The sequence below is a fragment of the Anopheles aquasalis genome, chromosome 2 (assembly GCF_943734665.1).
Source record: "Anopheles aquasalis chromosome 2, idAnoAquaMG_Q_19, whole genome shotgun sequence".
NCBI classification, from domain to species: Eukaryota; Metazoa; Arthropoda; class Insecta; order Diptera; family Culicidae; genus Anopheles; species Anopheles aquasalis.
In genome coordinates, this window is record NC_064877.1 from 20,765,001 (window position 1) to 20,787,500 (window position 22,500).

Here is a 22,500-nt window from a genome sequence, read left to right on the forward strand (position 1 = left end):
AAACGCACAGAAGAGTGAACGCCAGCGCGAAGAATCGCCTCCATTTCCGCCGTTCCGTGACAGTAAAATGTGCTGCAAAACTGCTCACGCTCTCCGAGAAGATTGTGCGTGGTTGGGGGAGGCGCGGTAGATTGTCTAAAAGAATCTCTTCCTTCGCGGAGGCGACGACGCACCTTCTCGCCGACGAGATGACGAGCACGGTGGCGACGATGGCGGCGGCGACGGCTGCTGCAATCAAATCCGGAATACTGGCTGGCTTCAGCATATGGTCCGAAGGTGGAAGAAGCTGTGGATAAGAAGAGGGAGAAGCAGCAACAGTCGTTGGGGCAGCAGAAGAAGAAGAATAATAAGAAGTGCGTGATGATGGACCCGCGGAAGAAAGAGGTGCGCGTGTCGTTGGAGCGCGTCGTCGAGTTTTGCCTTTTTCTTAAATATTCCATCCCGAATCAGGCTGCTGCTGGCTTCCTATTGCCGATCGATAATGTTGATCCTGCTCATCGTGTAATCATCATCGTGAAACGTGTTGAACCTCTCTCTCTCTCGCGATGCCCGACGAACGAGAAACTCCGAGCAACTTTCTAGTGCGCTTTTCTAGGTTGTGTCCAATGAAATTTACTTTCCGCCTTTCGTGTGGTATTTTACAAAACTGGACGCTACACTTACCATTCTAGCAACATTCGCTTCAGTGTATTTTCCGTGGAAAAAAGGTGGATGAAAAAGCACCCACACTTACTTCCTACGGCTTTCAGTTGTTGCTGTTGTTGTTCTTGTTGTCACTGCTGTTGATGGTGTGTGCGCGACCCTGCAGCGCGTAGGGCAGGTCCCGAATGGTGTTGGCTTTTCCCGATAATGAAAGTAAACAAACGTACCTGGGCTGGCCTGGTGTAATCAGAAATGAGCGGCACCAAATTATGGATAGCAGCATAACGTAGTTGGTTTCGTTACAAATAATGTTTCAATCGACTTTAAGTTAAACCCCTTTTTACAACCGCAAAAAATTTGTGGTTTGCAGCGGACTAAGTGGAGTAAGACGTTTATGAATGGATTTCGCGGAACAAGTCAAGGTCGACACTGACACAAACGTAGTGTTCCAACAGGAAAATTTTAAAGTAGGCGTATGGTATTGATTTCGGGGCCACCAAAATCCATGTGTGGAAAGTGATGCATGAAAGTGCAATAGTGGGATAGGAGCCGCTTCTACATTCCCATTCCTGTAGCGCATCAGGTGGCTGAAAGGTCACAGGTGAATCGCTTGTCAGGATAACACGATGGCGTCTGATAAGTGACCTCCACTAGAACTAGAAGGTAATTATAAAACTAACACTTTAGTAGGGAGCTGTACTATTCGCATCATGGCTAACTCTTTAAAAAGAAATTCAGATCTTGGACACCAAACACACAATAACTTGCCACAACGATTGACCTCTAGCTGGTCGGCATCCGCGTGGCTTTCTATTTACGCCGAGCTGGTGAACAAAGGATGCCACAAAAATCCTTGTAATAAATCATCCTTTGGTCATCTAAAAAAAACGGCGGCTTCTGGGTGTTTTGTTTGAATATTCGTTCGGATTGCTTCTTGTAACCCTATCGCACTGTACTGAGCTGCTGCTGCTGCTGCTGTGCTGATCGTTTACGTTTGCCACCGATCGTGGTTTGCACGCGTTTTTTGGCGGCAATATGTAGTAGGCCCGTGTTGCGCTCTGTTTACCGGCTTCGTAGCCGCCATTGTGGGCTGTATTTACGCGCACGTGGCCAACCGTTTAAAGGTGGGTGGACATGGGTCGTAAAAAGCGCAATAAAATGTTGGCCGGTGGTTCTGGGGTCGGTTTTTTTTAAAGGAAAACTATGCGATTTGCTTAAAATGTGAATTCTATTTTAAGAGAAGCCTCCTGCCTACTCATCTGCTACCACCACCACCGACATTACATACAACGCTCTCGCATTACACCGCCCGGCTACTGTGCGATATCAAATTGTGCAAGAAAATCGAAAATAATCGTCCACTGTCTGCGACAGCTGCTGCACTCATCTTCTCCTTGAATTTTCTCCCGAGAATGTCTCGCGTCTGTGCTGAGGAACCACACCACACCAAGGATGGGGCAGTGTTTGTGAAACATTTTAACGATCACACACCGCGATCGCGCGTATATGTCGCCATTCTTTGGCTTGATGCGCATCCCAGGTCCCCCAAGTCCTCTTAGGCAAACAGCACCGAAAACAGCGCTACTGCTGCGGATGCGGTGCCGGTTCTTCCTGGGTGTGCTGTAGCACTCTATATCCTGGACGCGACCGAGGGTTTCCATTCCATCGCGGCTGCCGGTCTCCCCGGTTGGTCCATGTGTTGCACACACAGTGTCTTTATTTGTTTCCCCATCTTACTGTCGCTCAACCCAACCGACCACAATCGCCCTCGAACGTGCCAACTCAAACGCGGTGCGCAGTGCATATGTTGGAGTCATTTCTCTCAGCCAGCTGCTTCTGGTTTCGCGGCTCGCTCGCTCGCTCGCTGTGAGACCAATTTTTCGAAACTGACATTCTGGGAACAGCGATGCGTCATGTTTCGTCGCGACATGGGTTTCACCCATTCTCCGGTTGCTGTTGGCGCCGCGCGTTACACAAATTAAAATTTCATTTTGCATCGGCATCGATCGGTAATGGCATAGCACGAGCATCGTTGTTCTCATCACGAGACAAACTGTGGTGCTGCAGTGCGCCGGACTCCGAGTTCTCTGTGCTGTAGATCTTAAAATAACTTTTTAAATATTCTATCTCATTTCGATGTACGATGTGTGGTACTTGTACTGCAACGGTAATAACGTGTTGATGGGAGGGCAGATGAAAGGACCTGCTGAGTGCAATGTTGAAATGCAGCTGAATGATTAAAACCAATACTTCAATGCCTGGGTGAAGGGGGAAGATCAAACGCTAGTTCCCATTACGGTGTAATCCTCACATGATCCTTCATACGGTTGCGCTCCACCAAGCTTTCCAGCTGATTTGTTTGCCATTCCGGAAAGGGAGAGGCTCTCCCAGTGATTGCTTTTGCCGATGTGGGCTCAAGTGATAATGCACGAGCTCTCCGAAGGATAGTTTGTTCTTGTTCACCGTTGTACATGAATCTAAATTTATGTTTAACATGGTAAAAGGTTGGTATGGATATCGACATCATCAGTGATAAAAGATCGATATTTGAAGACACCACCGTAGCAAAAGTTAACAGTAAAATACATCTTTAAAAAGCAAGAGAAAGTGGGACTTGTTGAGAATCATTTGTGGAAAAATGTGGTTAAAAAATGAAAAACATGAGAGAACCAAATAGAAAATTAAAAAAAAAAACAGCTGCTCAAAGTTGTTAATGTGTCTGTAAAACCTAAAACATTGAATAGAAACAGCCTAGCCGGATTAAATGGTGCTTAACATGTTGATAACAGATGTGAAAGGCTATAAACAAGCAAGCTATAAACGGACAGCATTCGTCCAAATGTTTCATTAGTTGCCTTCGGCATCAGACTGCTTAAAAGTGAACAGCAAACCGGCGTGTTGGTGTGTGCGCTGTTGGCTTTGTAACTTTTTCTTCCGTTTTTACCACTTTGCTGCCGTACTCTCCTCTTCTACATGCTGCCAGATGCAGAGGAAGCACCACCAGCAGCAGCAGCAGCAGCAGCAGTAGTAATAGTAGTAGTAATAGTAAGCATAAAGTCCGCCTCCCCTAGCGATGCGATGCGCTTCCCGCGCGCACGATTAACCGAATTAACGGAAATCGAAAAACGCAAGAAGCGAACGATGAATCCACACTACCAACCACCAGCGTGCGATGCTGCGCCTCCGTGGAAGAACGGTACCGTAACGAGGTCTTGATGCCGCTCCGCCTCCGAGGTCTTGACTGTAGCTCGTCTTACGGTATTAAGCCACAGGAAAGAAGCGCGGCGCTGACCATCGGATTTGATTTATAGTAAAATCGCGTAACGCACCATCCAGCAGCAGCATCAGCAGATGTGTTGTTGTTGTGTGGCGCTTATCTTCCTTCTCTTCGTCGGTCCATTCGTCGATATAGCCCGCCAGTCAGTCACGAAGCCACACATGGGCTGGCTGCGATTACTTTCCCAAACATTGTGGCTTTCGTTAGCCCTAAAAATAGTAAACTAGAGCGAGTTCCAGTACCGCACCGTCCATCCGAGCCTCTAGGATGGACGCGATAAACCCCTTCTTCTTCGCCCGGCAGTACAGTGAGATTCCCAAAAATTAATACATTTAATCGAATCAACCGAGAAAGCCTTCCACAGACCGGCGCGCCGCCGAGCGCTCGGTTCACGGTTCGGTTCGAAAGTCGAAGGCAACAACGAAATCGGGACAAGATCCGGTCGGCCGACGGACCAGCGGAGGCATTCGCTCGCCCACTCTAAACACCCACTTTACACGTCACGGGCCCCTAGGATGTGGGTCAATTTGCTGCCATCATTTCCATCATGAATGGTGAGGCATTTTATTGTCTCCCGCGATGGGCGGAGGGGCCTTATGAGCTCCTCTTCGGCCAGGTAAGGCTGGCATGAAAGTTTAATCAGACTCACTCCATTTGTTATAATTAAAGTTTATTTGTTAAACTGCACAAATTGAACGCGCTCGTTACGCGCACAGGAGCACTACCGGTCTTTGAATGGAATGTAAACCATTTCCTACGATACCCGGGGCCCCTGGAAGACCCCACATGACTCATGGCCGTCTGCGGTGTCTCTAGTATTTTCCTTGAAATCCCTTAATCGTCCACCAATGGTCGCATTCGGCTCGCATTAGATCATGTATCATTTGCCGGCGCATTTGGTATTAAGGCGCGCATCACGCCGCCGGGCCACATCTTGGCCAACAAATCTCCTGCGACCGTACGTCTCATCGCTTACGCCTACTGAGCACCATCATCATCATCATCATCGTCTCCTGCCAGCTGGTAAACATTACTGTGTAACAACAACAGCACGACAGAATTATGTACTAAAAATATGTCCGAGCGCGGTGCGCGGCACTGTTTTCGCTAAGATCGAGCTCGCGTCGCCTCTTTTGTCGAGGAAGAGTTTGCCGGCAAAACCCCATCAGCAGGTCGACGGATTGGCGTCGTCTGCACGGCACTCTTGTCCAATTATAACCATTTCGGTGCCCGCGTGGTCGCCATGTGTCTTGGACGCCAAATTCCTCGCGTTCCTGAAGCTGCCGAAGGTGTCGGGAGGGAGCTTGAGGGGTGTCATCAGCGAGTCACGTTCCTGTCCGTACTAAAGCGTACACACAGCATGGTCACAGCCAAACAACGGGAGCAGCAGATGTTTGAGAGCGAAACGAACGATCGCACCCAAATGGTTTGTTGGAAGTTGCGGCGTCGGAACCGTGATTAGTTGTTTGTTGCTGCTGCTTCCGCCGCGGGAACAAAATCTCTGCCAAGGTTTATTTGGGGAAAACGTCACTTCACCGAGATGATGGTGCGAGATGATCTTCGGGCCAGGTGCACGACCGAGCCACACCCAGAACAGCCAAAGGCGTTATTATGAGCGTGATTTAATGAGACACAGGCATCACAGGTCTCCTGAATAATTATTAAAACGCTTTTTTTTTAGTTCGATTTGAAATTTGTATTTTCGGGGTAGCCTCCTTCGGTCATGCTCTCATTGGCCGCCGCCCCGGATCTCTGGATCCATATTTCGTCTCAAATTTATGGCTTCAAGTGATTTCTCCTCCATGTGGAGAGGTTTTTGGGCGGCGAATGCCTGTGGGGGATGTGAAACGATGCGTATCTGCATTATCCACTCGGTCCCAATCGATGCACCGATGACCACTGCGCGAAGGAAAGAAGTTAAAGGTGTGAGGGTAATGAATGAAATTAAGAGAAATAAAACAATCCAACCGATGCCGATGACGATGTAATAAATAAAATTGAATTGCACTTTGTATCGCATCCACCTCTTTCTGCTACCTCTGCTCTCTGGCTCTGCCTTCATTTGCGTCCTGCACATTCGCTTTCTCCTTGATGGGCGCACTTAAGACCTCACGGAGAGCTGTTTGCTTTTCGGTGTGTGTTTTTTTGTGGCATTATGAATATCATAAACATATTCGTGAAATAAATGTTCGAAGATCGTCTGATCGCATGATCGTCGAAACGTTTTATGAGGACGCGTGTTGTCTTCTGTGGACACCAGTAAGCGGTTCCAAGGTGTTCCGAACCATATGTTCATTCGATGGAATTTCGACCTCGAAGGAGTTGAACCAATAATTGAAAACTGTATTCGAGATCACGGTGACGAGATGATCGACACCTGTAGTAAAAGCCCTGAAGTTTCTGTTCCCCATATCACCACCGACCACCACACTAGTGTGTGCCAGTTATGTCAGCTTCCCCAGGAGATTCTCGAACTACCTGCTGCTGCTGCTACTGCTGCTACCGGTGCTATGATGTCCGTAACCGCTGGATCGTGTCCGAAATCTGTTCCTCAACTCATATATCTGCCGCCCCACCGATACGCGCGAGATGCTATGGTCCAGGGCCACCACTACCGCAATTGGGTTTCGCAAAACGAACACCGGAAAAAGTAGGCCAGCTGGACGAACCGGCCGTCGCTCGCCATCGGTGTGTGCCACCTCCCGGGGGGAAACGAGAGATCATCGCGCGAAGGGAGCGAACGAGAAGCCCGCTGGCTTGGCCTAGCGGACCTCACCGATCGCGGGCGTCTTGTTGTGAGGCGTGTGAAGCATCCATCAATCCGGGGATGCGCGCTTCCTTCTCCTTTCTCTCTCCGCCTTTCGGTTCGATTTGTTTTCATCCGGAGGCTCTGGGCTGAGGCTTGGAACTTCCAACGGACCGTCAGTGTGGAAGGGGGATACCAGCACCAGCTGTTGTTGTTGATCGTGCAGTCCGTGGGCCTTTGGTGTTAATATGCTGTGGTAGCATCTGCTCGAACAACGGGATCGTACCTCACGAGAAGGAGGATCCGCAAGGGGAACCAGCAATCCGTGAGTCACTTCCGATGAGATGGTGATTTGTTCGATTTACTAGAAAAATCTAAAATTTGTAGCTGAAGTGAGAGATGAGTCAGACCAGGCGCCTTACTTTTCGTACTTGCTGTCCCGTAAGCACTGGGACGTATCTGTTCCTGTTTAAAGAGTTTATTCCAGAAATCAATAGTACAGTTGCTTCTTAACATTTACAGTTCCTAGTAGCCGCAACCCTAGTAGTACGACGTCGCTAACCACATCTTTGTTGCTTCTGTTCGTCTTTCATTTCAGTTCGAGACAGCTTCCGGCTCGTGGAACAGGTCCTTATCACACCGCTCCTTCGCCAGCTAGCGCCACCGCGTCAACGCAGCAGAGCGTGTATTCAATCCATTGCCGACGCTGCCGCCACCACGGACTTGATCGGACGTTGTCGGTGACGGGAGTGTGCCATCACCACCACCAGCACCACCAACACTAATTGCCGCGAATAATAATTAAAGCCCCGCACTACACTTAATCTTACTTACTCCTCGGTACTCTGTGCGCCAGTGCGACGAAAGCATCGCTGGTGCAGCTGCTGCTGCTGGACCGATGATCGCGCCAAAAGGTCGTCCCACTCATAATAACAGGCTCTCTACTAGAGCGTCGGCGAGGCTAGCCGGCGTCTTTGCCATTATTAGCGATAAGCAATAGCAGTAGAAGTAGCACCAGCACCAGCAGCTCCAGCAGCAGTAAGGGCAGTGGCGTCTTATGCTGGCCACTACTACCTATCTTCACGGTCCAACGGGAAACGGAACGGCCGGGACGACGGGACTCGCCCTCGGACTTATCAGTGCCGATGGCCCGCGATGGGTGCAATTGTTGGAAGTGCCTAGTTGGTCCTCACTCCCCGGTCGCTTTGAAATCGCATACGCACGCACACGGACGGGTGGAAGGGGGGGGGGGGGGGGAGGAAGGTTATTGTAGCGCCGCATACAAACAGGATCTCCGATGATGGCAGCGGGCTCTTCTTGTTTTTCAAAAGAACTGTTTCCAGTAGAACAGTTGCGTCAGTGGAGCGATAAGGAGAAATTGTAATCTGCAATTGGATGTACGTGCGTATGTGTGCGTGCATGCGTGCGGTTCAACGGGTTAACAAGTGCGAACCGCCTACTTTGACTAGACTAGAGGGGAAAAAGGCAAAGAACTGTTCCTCCTTGTTGATTAGGGGCTGCCGACAGTCCCTTAACGATCTGTTGTAAATGTTCTAAAAAGTGTTGTACCACTTTTGAGAAACGCGACCGTAGTAACCATTGCGTACCATTTGTTCGTCATATCCAGTTGTTCGCGGCAGCAATGGTTTAGCGAAGTATTCGTTTCGTTGGCGCTTCTCTGGCCGCACAGCTCATTTCAATATTTCCATTTCTATCTCTTCCAGTCAGTCGGCAAGTGATCCGTGTTGCAAGTATTGTTGAATGAAATAGTCGCGACATTAGTGCGTGGTAGCGATAGAGTGCATTGCAGTCAGTTACATTCAAGCATCGTCGTGCATCGTGGTGTGTGTTTGTGTGTCCGGAAGAGTGGTTGGTTCCTGCAAGCCCGCTACACCTTGTTACACAGCTCAGCATCACTATCAGCCGCTGCTATTCTGGCAACGACCACGATGATGGTAATGATGATCATCCAAAAAGAGGTGCCAATCACCCGAGTGTAATAGTCCCGGTGAGCTGCAAGTGCAGTGGAAAGCATCAGCTCTCTGGCGATTGCGCGGAATCGCGTTCGTGTTTCGGTGTTTGGTGTCGCGCGCGCTGTGGTTACAGTTGTGTTTTGTTGTGGTTGCTGTAGTGTCCATCAATTTCTCCATTTGGTTCGGAAAACCGTTCGCACCCGGCGGGGTGAATGTGTTGCCGCCCTGAGCAGGCCCCGTGTGCTGTGTGCGTGTGTGTTGAAGCCGGCGGTGGTGGTGGCCGCGGCTGCCGAATGGAAGGTGCAGAGGGCGGTGCAGAATGAGCGGCGCCTACTGCAGTAGCAGCAGTAGCAGTTGGACGCCAGCCAGCAGCACTACTAGTCGTAGTCGCCGAAAAGGAAGGAGGAGCAGTAGCGGTAGCGGAGGTAGCAGCGTTAGAGGAAGCCGTAGCTGCTTCGTAGAGAAGACGAAGGCTGCAGCGCTTGATGAGATTAGGCTGCCAGCAGCGGCAGAAGCAGAGGTCCTTGCCGTTAGCCATCACCGCAGTCGTCGACGGCCATGTCGCAGGACGCACTAGGGGACTGTTCCCGCTACATTCTGCAGGTAGGTGTCCTGGTTCATAGCGATCATAGTGTACTATGCTCTGCCTCTTCAAAAGTATTTTTTTTAGCATTCGTAAATCGCCAATTCATTCGTAAATCGTACATCACTACCAACGACGGGTTGTGTGCTACTCCTTCGGTCATCTAAGCGTTGCTTTTTGCAGCCTTGCAAGGCAATCGAATTAAACGTTTTATCAATTCTTGCCATTGATTACTGGGCGGCGGCAATCGCGCCAAGGCCGGGAAATGGCCACACGCTAGTACTACGCGGGGCTCGATAAACAGGGCACACGTGGTGCAATGAAGCGATAAACAATCATCAATCGCACTGAACTGCTGAAGTACCCAGAGGTGATCCTGCCCACCCGTTGAGTCTGTCCACCTTCTACCACCACCTTCCACGAGGGGCTCAAATGAGCACTCCTTGCGTACCTTGCGCGACCGCTCGCTCGCTCGCACGCTCGCGTATCTCATAAATGTTTGTTTGTTTTTTCAACCGCCCCAATCCCGCCAATATATTGGTCGGCTGGCTGGCGCACTTGGTTGGCGCTGGCTGCTCTTCTTACTGCTCGTCTCCTTAGTTGTTCATTTGACCACCGCCAATATCCCCCGCCGCTCGTATGGATAAACAAGTTGTTATTTGGGGAAGGTGTAGTGGCCGTCACCACACACAAACATACATGGGAAAAAATGGTGGAAATGTGTGGTGCGTGTGTATGTGGCGCCTACCTGCCGTGGAAATTCCTGGCGCTCGATGGCGGTGGTGGCGGCGACCCTCAGACGTGCTCGTCTCGAGCCATAGATGAGTTATACCTGGTCCAGAAAGCGCCAAGCGGCCTGTCGACTAGTCTGCCCTATTCGCACCCTGTATAATTCCTCCTTCCAACCTGGTCCTTGTCGCTGGTATCGCAAGAGTAAACGAGGTGATCGGTTGCTCCTGGGGGAAGAACAGGTGCCGACATACCGATCCACGTGGTACGTTGGGAACGCCAGGGTACGGCGGTGATCTATTTATAGATCCGCATACTATTTCCATCGTGGAGTAATAGAGTGTTGATGGGCGTCACCACCTCTCCCTAGGCACACCTCGATTTCAGTAATCTCCTCGATCTTCGATACTCCAGGAATTAGAGCTAGTTGGTTTCCGTAGCCCGTTTCTAGGGGTCCCTTGGTGCGAGCCTAGTCAGTGAAGTCATCTACCACAATAACTCCCAAGCTAAGCACATTTGTTCAGCAGAACACCTGGACCAGATCGTTGGTCTTTATCATTCGACAGGATCAATACAGTGAGACATGCGTCAAGGTCCGGGCACCACAATTCAAATGACATAAGAAGGGAACCACAATTGCACCGCCCTTGCTTCTCGTCACCCTCGTGTCCAGGGGGAGCCTCTGGACAAAAGGTTTGATTCACTTTAAGTCTCCCGCTCTTTCTCTTTCTCTCTCTCTTTCGTTCGTTTTGGTCCTAGTTGTTGCTAGTGGTTGACTCACTTGTATGTATATTGTAAAGGTCAAGATCGTAAAACAAAACAAAAAAAAGATACAGAGAGAAAGAGAGAGAGAGAGAGTGCGAGAAAGAGAAAGAACGCAACTCCATGGTTGGCTTCAAACCACCAACCAGTACCACCACCGCCACGGTCAGCAGTTTGGTCTGGCTGAAGGCTGGCCTTGAAAAGAAGCTCGTCGATGGCGCCCCGGAATCGGAGGGATATTGCAGGACACTAAAACGACACTTTCCTCCTCCTTCTCCACAACGCTCCACTGCTGCTTTCATTCTTCGTCTTTTGCTCAATACCGATAAGATAAAGGTTCGTGTGTGTCTGGTGGAAGGCAAGCACAAGCAATATCGTAGAAAAAGATTGTGTCCACGCGTTTCGTGACATTTTCCCTCAACTTTTCTTTATTTTTTTTGTGGTTTTTGCTGCTCCAAGTCCGTTCTGTCTGTTCTGTCGTACGTTAGCTACTAATTCGGAGAGCCCGCGTTGTGAGTGGCAGCTTCTTCGTGCAATTGAAGAGGGCCATTGATTTGAATGAAAGAGAGAAGGGCGCTCGTTGCGCACCGCACGCCTGGCTTGCAGAATCTGTTTGTTGGCTCTGGGAATAAACGGAAAAGTCGAAGCTCGCCTCGACGTATCGCTCGACATATCTGTGCTCCATTTGTAGAGAAGTTCTGGGCAGATGCTTCTGCTTTCTCTCGGGGCTTCCTCTTCTTTGCTGGGGTACCGTATGGAGGTGGATGTAGAACGCTTGTGGCTCCTAGCGTTCCATTAAGTTCCATCTAAGAGGGAGCCCGGGAGATCGGTGCCACTGGTCTATTGGTTGCAGTGAGAGCACTTCCGCCGTTCCGCCAGTTAGACAGTTCCTCTCCGTTCTGTGGCGCTATAAATAGGATATCATTAGAGCCAACCGCAAGAGCACCTCTCGGATGCGAAATGTGCGCATAAATGGGTTCCGTTCCGTTCCGTGAAGCCGAAGCTGAAGAAGGAAACCTCAAACCAGCGGACGGGACGACATGTCACGCGAAAGTTCGCCGGTAACGCCGGTGCACTGTGTCTCGCGCCGGCTACATCGGTTACCGCTGCTACGCTGTTTTGCGGGTCCTTCCCGCAGTCCAAGCCGTCACGTTCACCGGCGCACCGGGTAGGCATGATAAGGAAGTTCTCGGGCCATTTCCTTTCTCCGAAGTCCGAATGCACGTCAAGTTGGGGGAGTCGCGCGAGAGGTCACGCTCCGGCGGTCGTCACTACTAGGAGATCCGTCATCGTCACGCTCAATCTGACACTTCGCCAAGAGCGCGGCTCCTCCCCGTGACAGTTCTTGCCAAGGAATTCGAGAACTACTCTCGACGCTACTGTGGACCCATCACTACCTGGCGTGTATGTGTGTTTGTGTGTGTTTGTAGATGACGTTCGATGATGTCCTTGCTGCTTCTGTTGGACAGGATTCAAGGTTACAAGGGTGAGAGGTGCCTCTTAGTGCCTCCGTGAGTTCTTCCTTTTGCTTGAGGAACGTTTCGCTGAGCATTCTCACAAAGCGCCGCGTGGTCGGCGTGCTGCTGTATCCAGGTATGTCCTCGCTCCGCCAGAACGATAACGACCGACAACATTCGACGTGTGCGGCAAGCAAGGCAACCACGGCAACTGTCATATCACCAGCCATATGATGAATGTGTGTCTGCGTCTCTGCGAAGGTATATGCGCAGACCCCGGCCATCATCGTCGTCGAGCCTTTTCTGTTTGGCAAACAGAAATAAAATCCAAATCTTATCGGACATTCTCAACGCATACAGAGGCAGGGTTGCGATAAGCGAAGGGAGGAGCGGGGTTGGCATCATAAAAGCGAATGAGTTGCTGCTTTGTTGCGAGAAGTTGGCTTGATAGCGTACAGTCCCGGAGAGAGAGAGAGAGCGCGTGTTGTTCTTCTGTTTCTTGCTTTGCAGGAAATGTATGCTCAAGTCGTCCAGGATCCTGGATTTTGTTGTTCTGGAAAGAAGCAGACTGTGCGATCAACGGCAGTAGGCACATGTCATGGAGGTCCAGGTGTAGTTGTGGAAAACTTGACGCCTGGAAGCACTGGCGTAGATGAACGGGATACCCCTTTGTGCTTGGATGTGAGAATTTGAATCATTTCGAAATGGAATCGAACATTTTTCATTCAAATACACTCGGTCGGAAAGCCGGATCCCCCCGGGTTGGATCTACGTATCTGATTGTGCGTCTTCCTGACTCACTTCCACACCCTCGACAACGGTTCCTAATCATAGACACTGGGTCCGGGGTCTCAGGGAACACGACAGCAACGTAACTTTATGCAGATGATTCATCCAAACGGCGGCGCCCCCCCGGGGGGTCTATCTAGTCGATTCACTGACGCCAACGATCGACAATCGGCACCATTCATTCGTTTCTACTCTAGATCGTCTAATAATCCCCACCACGCTCCGCTCCGTGGCCCTCGGAGTTGCTTGTCTGGCCACACCGCTAGTCGGAATTTGAAAGACGCTTCTTCCTCCGATCTCGATCGCGTTCGCGATGACATTCTCTAAGGCTGCGCCAACAGAGAGTTACGGGCACGCCATTAATCAACAAATAATTAAACGCCAAAGCTGCTGCCGCTTGCTGCCTGCCGGACTCTCTCGGTGCTTGCTGCTGGTGATCGATACTCCTCACCGACAATGTTGAGCTACTATTACCTCCAGTATGCGCCACGCTCCTCGATGTTGGTGATCTTGGTTTGATGCTGAACTTCGTCGTCACGATAGTAGGACTGCTGGCACTTGCCCTGCCAGTATGTTTGCAGAAATCGCCATATCGCTTTGCACCGTGTGTATGTGTGTGTGTCTGACAATCTTTAGCCTTCCCTTATCAAACCCACGAAGGGGCGATTGATTGATAAGCGGTTGGTCGACCGATCCGAAAGCACCTAACAGTGAAGCGGCCTTGTCTGCTGAGCCTGCTTGCTGGGTTCGATGCCGAACCGCACCAGCCCCGCCATCCAGTACCCGATCGGACGTCGTCGAGCAATAGAAGGTGCTGTGGTGCTGGTGCTATTGTGACCATTCCGCGCGCGCGCCACCACCATTTCGGTGTGCCATTTGCGGCTGCCATTCTTATCTGACGGACGCTATCGCTCGGTTTGAACGTTCGACTGACCTTCGGGGTCCCAACCGGTGGTCCGGTGGTGCCTGCCGGCGAACGAGGGTTCGTTTGTTGTGAGTCACCAGCAGCAGCAGCAGCAGCAGCGGCAGTGAGGCAGTAGATCGCCTCAGGAACTTCGACGACAGCGTCTCTGATCAGGATCAGGTGGCTGGCTGATCGCTGCGTCGTGTGCCCCAATCGGGTTTTTTTCTTTTTGCAAACATCGGTTGTAGGTCGTGTGTTGTGCCCTTGCCCTTTCCGTGTGGATCGTCACGTCACCGGCACCAGCTATCTGTGCTGTGACGTCGTGATCGTCAACAAATTGTTATTGTGCTGCTGCTGGAATTGCGCTGGGAAACCGGGGGTGATTGTTGGTCTGTTGTGTGTCGAGAGAGCAGCGAAGTCGACTGTGTGCTGACAGCCACTTCCTGGCATCCATCAAAGCGAATGACAAAGAGTAAACTAATCGTTCTCGAAGCGTGCGCGCGTGTATGTTTGTGTGCGTTTATGTGTTCTGAACTGCTAATAACCGATTCGCTAAGGCAACTAATCGCTAAAGGGGGGAGTTAGCAGCAGGTGGTGATTAAAGACAAGAAGCAATCTGCCATCGGTTCGATCGATGACAGAATGTTTCGCCCCGGACTAAGTCTAGTGTGAGTGGTTTGAGAGACGGACGGAGAGACGCAGAGAGTGATGCAAGCGCACGATTTGATTGTCTCACGAATGCGCGAATTGTTCCAACACTACGACGAACTCCAACTCCACTCCTTCTGCTTCTGGAGCAGAATCACTCTCATATTCGCGGCGCAACGTGCGAACCACACTCTCAATTTCCAAACATCCACAATCCAAGAGCAAGATAGAGACGGCGTGAGAGCGAACGCCTTGATCGATTAAGAATAGCTGCAGTCTCTAATCGATTCAACGGCAACGGCCCTAGGCGCCAATCCGTTTAGTGTACGCGGGCAAGTCCGCAAGATGCGCGCGCCGGAGCTGCCGTGCCAGCACCCGAACACTTCTTCTCAGAGCCGGGCGCGTTGAGCAGGAAGGCCATCGTAGTGAAGTAGTTTTGGACACCATACGGCGGTGTCCACTTGTGATTGGCTGTGCTGTTCAAAACTCAAGTGCAAGTGCGAGTGCACGATAGTAGTAGCAGGGCAAGGCCAGTGTCAGTGCCAGTACGACGCAGACGTAGCATTTATGGAACTGAAATTTCATTTCCCGATTGGATTGAATTCAGTTGAAGATGCTGAATCCAATCCGGCAAAAGGAACTTACGCGACATTTTTGCCTTTAGTCATTCTTAGTTATCGGATCGTGCTCTAGTGCTTACGGATGCTCGAGTCCCCGGTTCCGCAGAAAGGAATTCATCAAAAAAGGTGTTCAAGTGTTGCCTGGTACGACCGTAGATCGTTGCAGTGCTCGCTAGTGCGCTCCACAGAGGAAGTTGGCAATTGGCCGGCCGAAACCGAATGAGTTTTTCCTTTAATTTGGGGTCGTGGGAACATTTCTGGCACACTCGCCTCAATCAATCCTGCTCACTCTTGGGTAGTGCTTCCTTTTCAATCCAAAAACCGGCTAATTGTGCCGTTGTGTTGTGCGGATGCAAGATCCTACTATGTGCCTTCTTTTCTACTCCGCTGTTCTGTTCGCAGTGTCCACTGAATCCGTACATCCGTGTAGCTGAATAAGAATCCGGCGCGAATTAGACGTGGCACGGATTCAAGAAGAGTGAAAGTGTTCGTGTGCCAGTGTGTGTTCTGAAAGATTAGCCAGCCAGCGAGCTAGCTGTGCCAAAAGGAGTCGTCAGTGTGGTGGGGTCCGATGTGCGATACGTGTACCGGCGGCTGGCCAGTGCAGTTCGTTCGCCGCCGAATGCAGCGGTCCAGCGATGCAGCTGCACCGCCGGTGGTGGCGGCCAACGACGACGGTGGTGACCTAGTGGCTGCTGCCGCGCTGTTGAAGGAGAAGCGACGATTGGCGCGACTTTCGAAGCTTTACTACGATGATTTCGTTACGCTCGACACGACGGTGATGCTTAAGGTAAATTGTGTGCCCCATGGCCGGTAGGTCAGGCAGTTGGTGACCAGCACGAATCGTTCTTAGTTTCGATTGGAGTGTTTTTAGTCGCTACCGGGCGCTATCGAGAGGGACCGCGCACAGTGAAGCTGTTATGATTCATGCACGCTCGGAGTTGGGCAAGTGTGTTGCGCCGTCGCGTAAACACACTTCTCATAAACATACTCTACTCGCGCTCTGGTTCTGTGTGTCGGAACGGATCGAATGAGAAGCGATAGCAAAGTGGCCGCAACGAAGGGGCTAACAGTTCAGCAGCGGCAGCGGTCTGCGTAATGATTCACTTCCGCCCCGCGTTCTGGTTAGGGCAATTGCCAATTGACCAGCCCCAGTGAGTGTCGGAGCCAATCGAACGATGAAACTGCACTCCCTGGGGGGAAATTTTGAGTCTGTGGCACAATGTCCGTCCGTTGTGGCGTTATGTCAGCATGCGTCCTGGCTGGTGTGTTTTATGTTTGGAGCAACAACCAACGAGACGCAACCGCTATCGGTGTACAAGTGTTTTTGCCTGATGCTCCCGATCATTTTGTTGTGAACGATTCTAGTGTTTCCGCCGTGGCCAGTTGGAGATGCTCGGTGAAGAATGCAGGACAATCCAAACACCAACAGGCACCCACTAGCCCCGATCGGTGCCAGACCGTGGCCGTGTTGCTCGCATATCGCAGCACGGTTCGATGCAGCCTGATGGCTGGAGTTTGATAAGGAAGGCGCGCTGAGAAAGTTGTTGTTTATCATTTTTTTTCTGAATATGAAAAACCAGTTAAGAAAAGAGTTTCTCTCTCTCTCTCTCTCCCTTTTAACGGATAAACGGATAACTGTTGGCAGAAGCATCATCTGTTCTAGTGCATCTTCGCCGTGTCTGGTGCACCCTTCTTTATTTCCAGCACCACCACCACCAGTGGAGTGGATTTGCATTTTCCGCTTTTCACGCTTTCCGGCGTTGCTTCGCTTCCGCACTGGACGTCGCGAATGGTGTGTAATCGATATCCAGGCCAATTATGATTGATTGTACACAAACGGGGGAGTTGCACAATGGCCACCGGCTGCAGACGATAGTAAGGAATGTGAGGTACCGAAAGGGATAAAAATAGTAGTAATAGCACTACAATCAGCAGCAAATTGGTATCATATGGTGCGTCAGAAGGGTTTACATCGTTGGATCGCAAAAGCAATAGCGCTCTGTAAGCTCGCCGATGGCTCTGTTGTCTTTTGAGCGATCTACGCGATCACGATTGAAAACCGTTACACCTCAAAACTCTCTGCATTGTTTGTCCTCTAATATGTCAACACGCGCGCCTCCCCCTCATAGGAGTGTTGGTGACTTCTCGAGACGCTTCTTCATCTTTTGTCGCAAACACCTGTCCGCGGCGCAGTGTCACTCCATCATTGGCACACCATCGGTTTTTTTTTTGGCGCGAGAACTCAACAACAGAATTGTGATCGAGCACACACGGATCGAGGGACGGGCTGCTAGGCAATGCCGCACGCCACGACGCGAGGATGAGTCGCAATCCGGAATTTTGAATAAGGAAGATCCCACGGGTCCCACAAGACGCCCGTCGTTAGCTTTGCTGTCTTGGCACGCCTTGGAGACAGCGGGATCAGTGGGATCCAGCGGGGAGCGGTGGAATAAAATTAAAATCAACCTGTCACACGCCCTGCTTCGTCCCCTCTGCTGACCACTGGTCGGCCACGTGCACCGTGTGTGCCTCTGTGGTTTAGACGTTGATGATTCTCGCGTTTCGTTTCGTTTCGTTTCACTTTTGGTGCCAGAAGACGAGGATGGGTTTGTTGCTGCTTTAGCAGGCTTCAGCGCAGAGAGGAAAGGGCGTGGTGGTAGGGCGAGATGATGACCAGAGAGGGCGCGAGCCGGGGGATGGGAGCAGCAAAAACAGGGGGGAAATATTTAAATTAATCGCCGCGACACAAATCTCTCCCGATAACCGTTTGGCCAATTAAATCAAATCGCGCTTCGACACGACACGATACCGGCACAACAGACGTAGGTTTTTTTTTGTTTTTTTTTTGGGATTGTTTCGGGGCCTCTTCACTGGCGATTCAATCAAATGCCTGCAATGCATCGGGATGACACTCTGATGTCCATTTTTTTGCGTTGCAACAGACAACGATTCGACGATTGACAACGAACAGGCTTAGCGTGCTGTGCTCTGGTTGCTATCTGAGATCGGGTCAACCGTGACACATACACCGACTCACATACACACTGGTTTCCCAATGTTCTTGGCTTCCAGTTGCCTTCAACCGTTGGTCTATGGCTCAGAACGGCTTGGGAGAGGCTTCCTCCAACACAACCTGGCTGTCTGTGGAGGGCAGCATCCAAAAACCGAGAGAGAGAGAGAGAGATGCCATAGAAATGGTTGGTTCAACGTCATTGATGCAGCCACTCGCTACCAGCCAGCAGCCTGGTCACTTTGACTTCACATCAACCTCAGGCGCCGCATCCAGCCAAAGCTCCGCGTGCCCGTTTGTGAACACTGAAATCCTGCTTGTCGCATCCGAAAGGCTGTCGCTAAGCAACGGCTCCTAACTGCAAACCCCAATGACCGCTCAGTGCGCTCCCAAAGAGCGACAGAAGAAATGCTTTCTGGCATCATCGTTTAAGCAATCATTAACATTCCTCCGAGCGAGCAGAAGAAGGAGAAGGGGAGAGGAGGAAGAGGGGCCGAGCGGTGGTGACTGTAACGGCAAGATCCCCCCGCCTTGCCCGTTGGCGTAGGCGTACGGAATTCTCGCGCAGCATAACACACATACACACGCGTGGAAGTGCGTCACTGTATGCGTGTCAGCAGCAGGGCAGCAGCATAAGGAGAAGGGTCCAACCTCCTGCCGGCCGGGTTAGATCACTATAACGATCGTCAACGGTCGACACCAACGAGAGGGACGACGAGAGAGAGAAGGGATGAAGAGAGGACACAGCACTACATCAAACAAATATGTTCGCCTATGTTCTGCGCATATATTTGCATTTTTTACTAATGTGTTTGTTTGTACGGTTGCCGCCATCCAGAGCTCGCCAGGGCGTGTGTTCTCTCCGCTCGATCCTCTTGAAGATCGTGTTTGGGGGATCGAGTTCCCGCCCGTACAGACAGAGCAGAAGCGGAATGTGAGGATCGCGTCCACTGAGAGCAGAATTGGAAAGAGCAGAAAGCGAGGAGCTGGTCGCGCTCGTATGGTAGCTCGATAACAAAAACGAGATAAGCGATAACGTGGTAGAATCGGCCATGAGTTGAAAAATTTCTCGAGAGTATCGGTGATTGTCATCGATCGATGATGGGAGGGCACTGTTGAGGGCGATCAATCGACCGATCCGCCTACCGTGACGAGCCTCCCGTGACCAGCGGACCAGTGACAGCTCACTTCGACACGAACTTCGAGGAGTCACTTGCCAGCGTGATCGCGCGCGAGGTGACCTTGGAAAGTGAGCCACAAGCCCCACGGCTCCAAGCTCCAAGTAAAAAGGGGAGCGGTGTGGGTCCGAAAATGTCTCACAAACACCGCGCGTTAATCCGGTTCCGCTTCGTTTCCTTCGAACTTCTTGTGGACCGTCGTCGTCGTCGTCGTCGTCGTCGTCGTCGTGGTCGTCGGACTTGACTTTTGGGGTTGGGGCACCTTTTGGACACGGGACCCATTCTACGTCCCGTAGTCCAGCAGTTTGTGGTTTCGATTTCACATTCGTCGTCGCCGCCGTCGCCGTCACCGCGCTTCTCCTTCCTTGGCGTCCCCGGCGTCACGTTCTCGCGCCATCGCGCCTCGGGATTTAATTAGTAAAGCCCTCCTTCCATCTCCCTCTCTGGCTCTCACGCGTTCTCCTTCGTCCCATCGGGGTGTCGCTGCAGCATAGAATCGCACGTATGCGATCAAGGCCAGCTCTCCAGTGGAAGCGAAACTCCCTTTTTTGAGGGGGAAGATTTTTAGACGGATTTTCAACGGCCATATTTTGCGAACTGCATTCTCGGGCTCCCGGTGTGTGGCCTCTCAGACAGCTGATGCACAGACAGACGGGCAGGACGAAGGGAGAAAACACAGACGGGAGAAGGAGATGCCCGATTTTTGGCCTTGGCAGATCAACACGAGGAGCAGATCGTCCGTTGGTGGGGATTCTGCTCGCGTGACGTTTACCATACTGGGCGCCGCCGCCACCACGAGAGATCAGGTCAAGGATGATGGTCGGTCGGTCGGTTGCGATCCTCTTCGCTTGAAGCTTGGAGCTACTTCTGCATTCCATCTTCTGTTGTCCGTCAATCGACTTTACAACCGTCTCGGTTTTGAGTTCTCGCATCCTTCTCGCTTTCAATTTCCATTTATTCATTTTCATCTTCAGTTGCTGGGGCTGCCAGTCGGCCACAGGAACTGACTCATACCACACACCACAACGGTGGTGCTGCTCACAATCAATCCCCACGCGATGTGTAATTGCTTTCCGCTCGGGACTTGCCTCGCCATTTACTTCTTTGCGTGACATCATACCGAACCCCCAGACCGCCGCCCCTCGACAGTGTTCATAGTTTCCGTCGCCACGCACTCGCAATTCGCGAAACCGCCTGCGGTGGGGGTGAGGGGGAAGAGGGCATTTGGATGGGGTTGGGTCCCACCACAATTAGTGCTGATTGCATTGCGCTGTGTTGCGCCCGGGTTCTGGGCAGCATATTACACATCGCGCCCAGGCATTCGCAGCTTTGCCGGCTTGTGACGGCTTTTGATAGCCAATCTGTACCCTTCTCGCGTTCTAGTTGAGTGTTAGGACTCTGGCTGGCCGGCCGGCAGAGCTGGTCCGATGTGAGTGATGTATTGCCCTCGCTGATCATTTGCGCCCGGCCTCATTCCGGGAGTGGTGGTGGTCGTCATCGAAAAAAAAAAAATGAGATTACAATGGGCGCCTATGCCGTTCTAGATAAGAAGCTTTTGTTGTTCTTGCTTCGGAATGATGCATTGGCAGTTGATTTGGTCTGTTGGTCGCACATTCCTTCGACTTATGAGCTGCAATAGAAGTGGACTTTATTGAATTCGATCGAATTCGTTTAGGCTGTCCAACGGTGTCGCGACATCGTTTAACGACGCTCTGACGCTCCTGCATTGACCGGTGACTCATGCGGCTGGAAATTTGAAATATTTGTCTGCATTCACATGCGTGTTACGCATTTTGCTCATCGATTGATCTGTTTACTCAACGATTCCGCAACGCGTTTTCGAGGACGGACATCAGAGAAACTCATCTTCGTCGGCACTACATAACTCCCGGGCGATCTCGCACATAACAGGCGATAAAAAGAAATGATCGGACATACATGACGATCACAACAGACAAACAGACACCCGTGCACTCGGCAAACACTTTCGTTTTTCACTTCCGGTCTTGGCAAACCCGTGTGCGGTCGCGGCACGATACCGGAGGGGTCGCGAAGGATGCACGCGTTGTAAATGAGTGTCTTTATCACCTTTTTCGCTTTCGCGATGGTCGAAGACAGGCAGGTTTTAGCACATTTAGTGCTCTCTCGGTTTTTCTCTCTCGCTCGGGGGCTTTTGGGCTCTACCTCTTGGTATCAGCTGACCATTTTTATGTTGCTACGAATGGTGGCAATCGGTGCTCTGTGATCTTCTGCGAGTTTGTAATTTTCGCGGTTCGCTCGAGATGGGAATGGTGATGGACTAGCGGAAAATTGGCGGAAACTTCATGTATCTCTCTGTCTCTCGATAATTAATGCACCACGCGACAACAGTATTTCGGAAATGATTGCATTAGCGAGCACTATCGATGATAGTGATGTGTTGTCTTGCCGGTCCCACGGCGATGGTGTCTCCAGGGCTGCCGTCGTCGATAAGGGAAATCATTTCGCAAACTGTTCGATCGATCCACCGGCCCAGCCCGATGCAACCGATCGGTTGTTTTGCCCGTTAATAAGGTCTGGAAAAGGAGTGTTGCTCATTCTCGATGATTAATGCAACGGATTTTATCGAAGTTACGTTACTCTCGTGTTCTTAAATCATGTTCATTAGCTTGTTAGTCAACCAAATTTGCATTTTTGCTGGCAGCGTTCATTTTCGTTTCTTGATTCGCTTTTGCTTACAATTAAACTTTTCCAAACAATCAGTTGCTGCATTGAAACTTTTCTCATCGCGATACAGGGTCTACCATAAAAAAATGAGAAAATCTTTTATTGAAGTTTAAAGCCATTTTTTTATATTTTCTACTGTTTCAAAGTATTTCATTCGCTCTATATTTCTTTGTTTATCAAAAACAAACAAAATGAGTGGGTTTTTCGGCCTGTTTTCTCAATTAATTTCACCAAGCGGCTACGAATTCGAGAACACCTTCGGTAAAATAGGTGTCCAACTTAGAAGACCAGGCTTTGATGATAAACGATTTCAGCGAACCAACCGTGTATGGTGTTATGGTTCACAGGTCTTAGGTCGAACAAACGCCCATATTGAATAGCCCAACCGATTTAATTCAGGACCGCTTGGAGGGCATAAATCATTCGACCAAAAATTCATGTTTTCCTTCAACCATGTTTCAGACCGTTAAGAC

At 50.8% G+C, this 22,500-nt stretch overlaps 1 protein-coding gene across 6 annotated transcripts in view; it reads left to right on the plus strand.

Moving 5' to 3' along the window:
* Nucleotides 1–22,500, plus strand: part of LOC126570073 (unconventional myosin-IXa-like) — a 50,903-nt gene that overhangs the window by 791 nt on the left and 27,612 nt on the right. For 4 of the 6 annotated variants that reach the window (XM_050227558.1, XM_050227562.1, XM_050227559.1 and 1 more), the window contains exon 1: nt 15,539–15,920. In XM_050227558.1, coding sequence (XP_050083515.1) covers nt 15,702–15,920 — 219 coding nt within the window. In that variant the 5' untranslated portion in view covers nt 15,539–15,701. Of the gene's footprint in view, nt 1–8,389; nt 9,242–15,538; nt 15,921–22,500 lie in introns of those variants that run through there. The other 2 variants (XM_050227560.1, XM_050227561.1) reach the window with 1 other exon arrangement.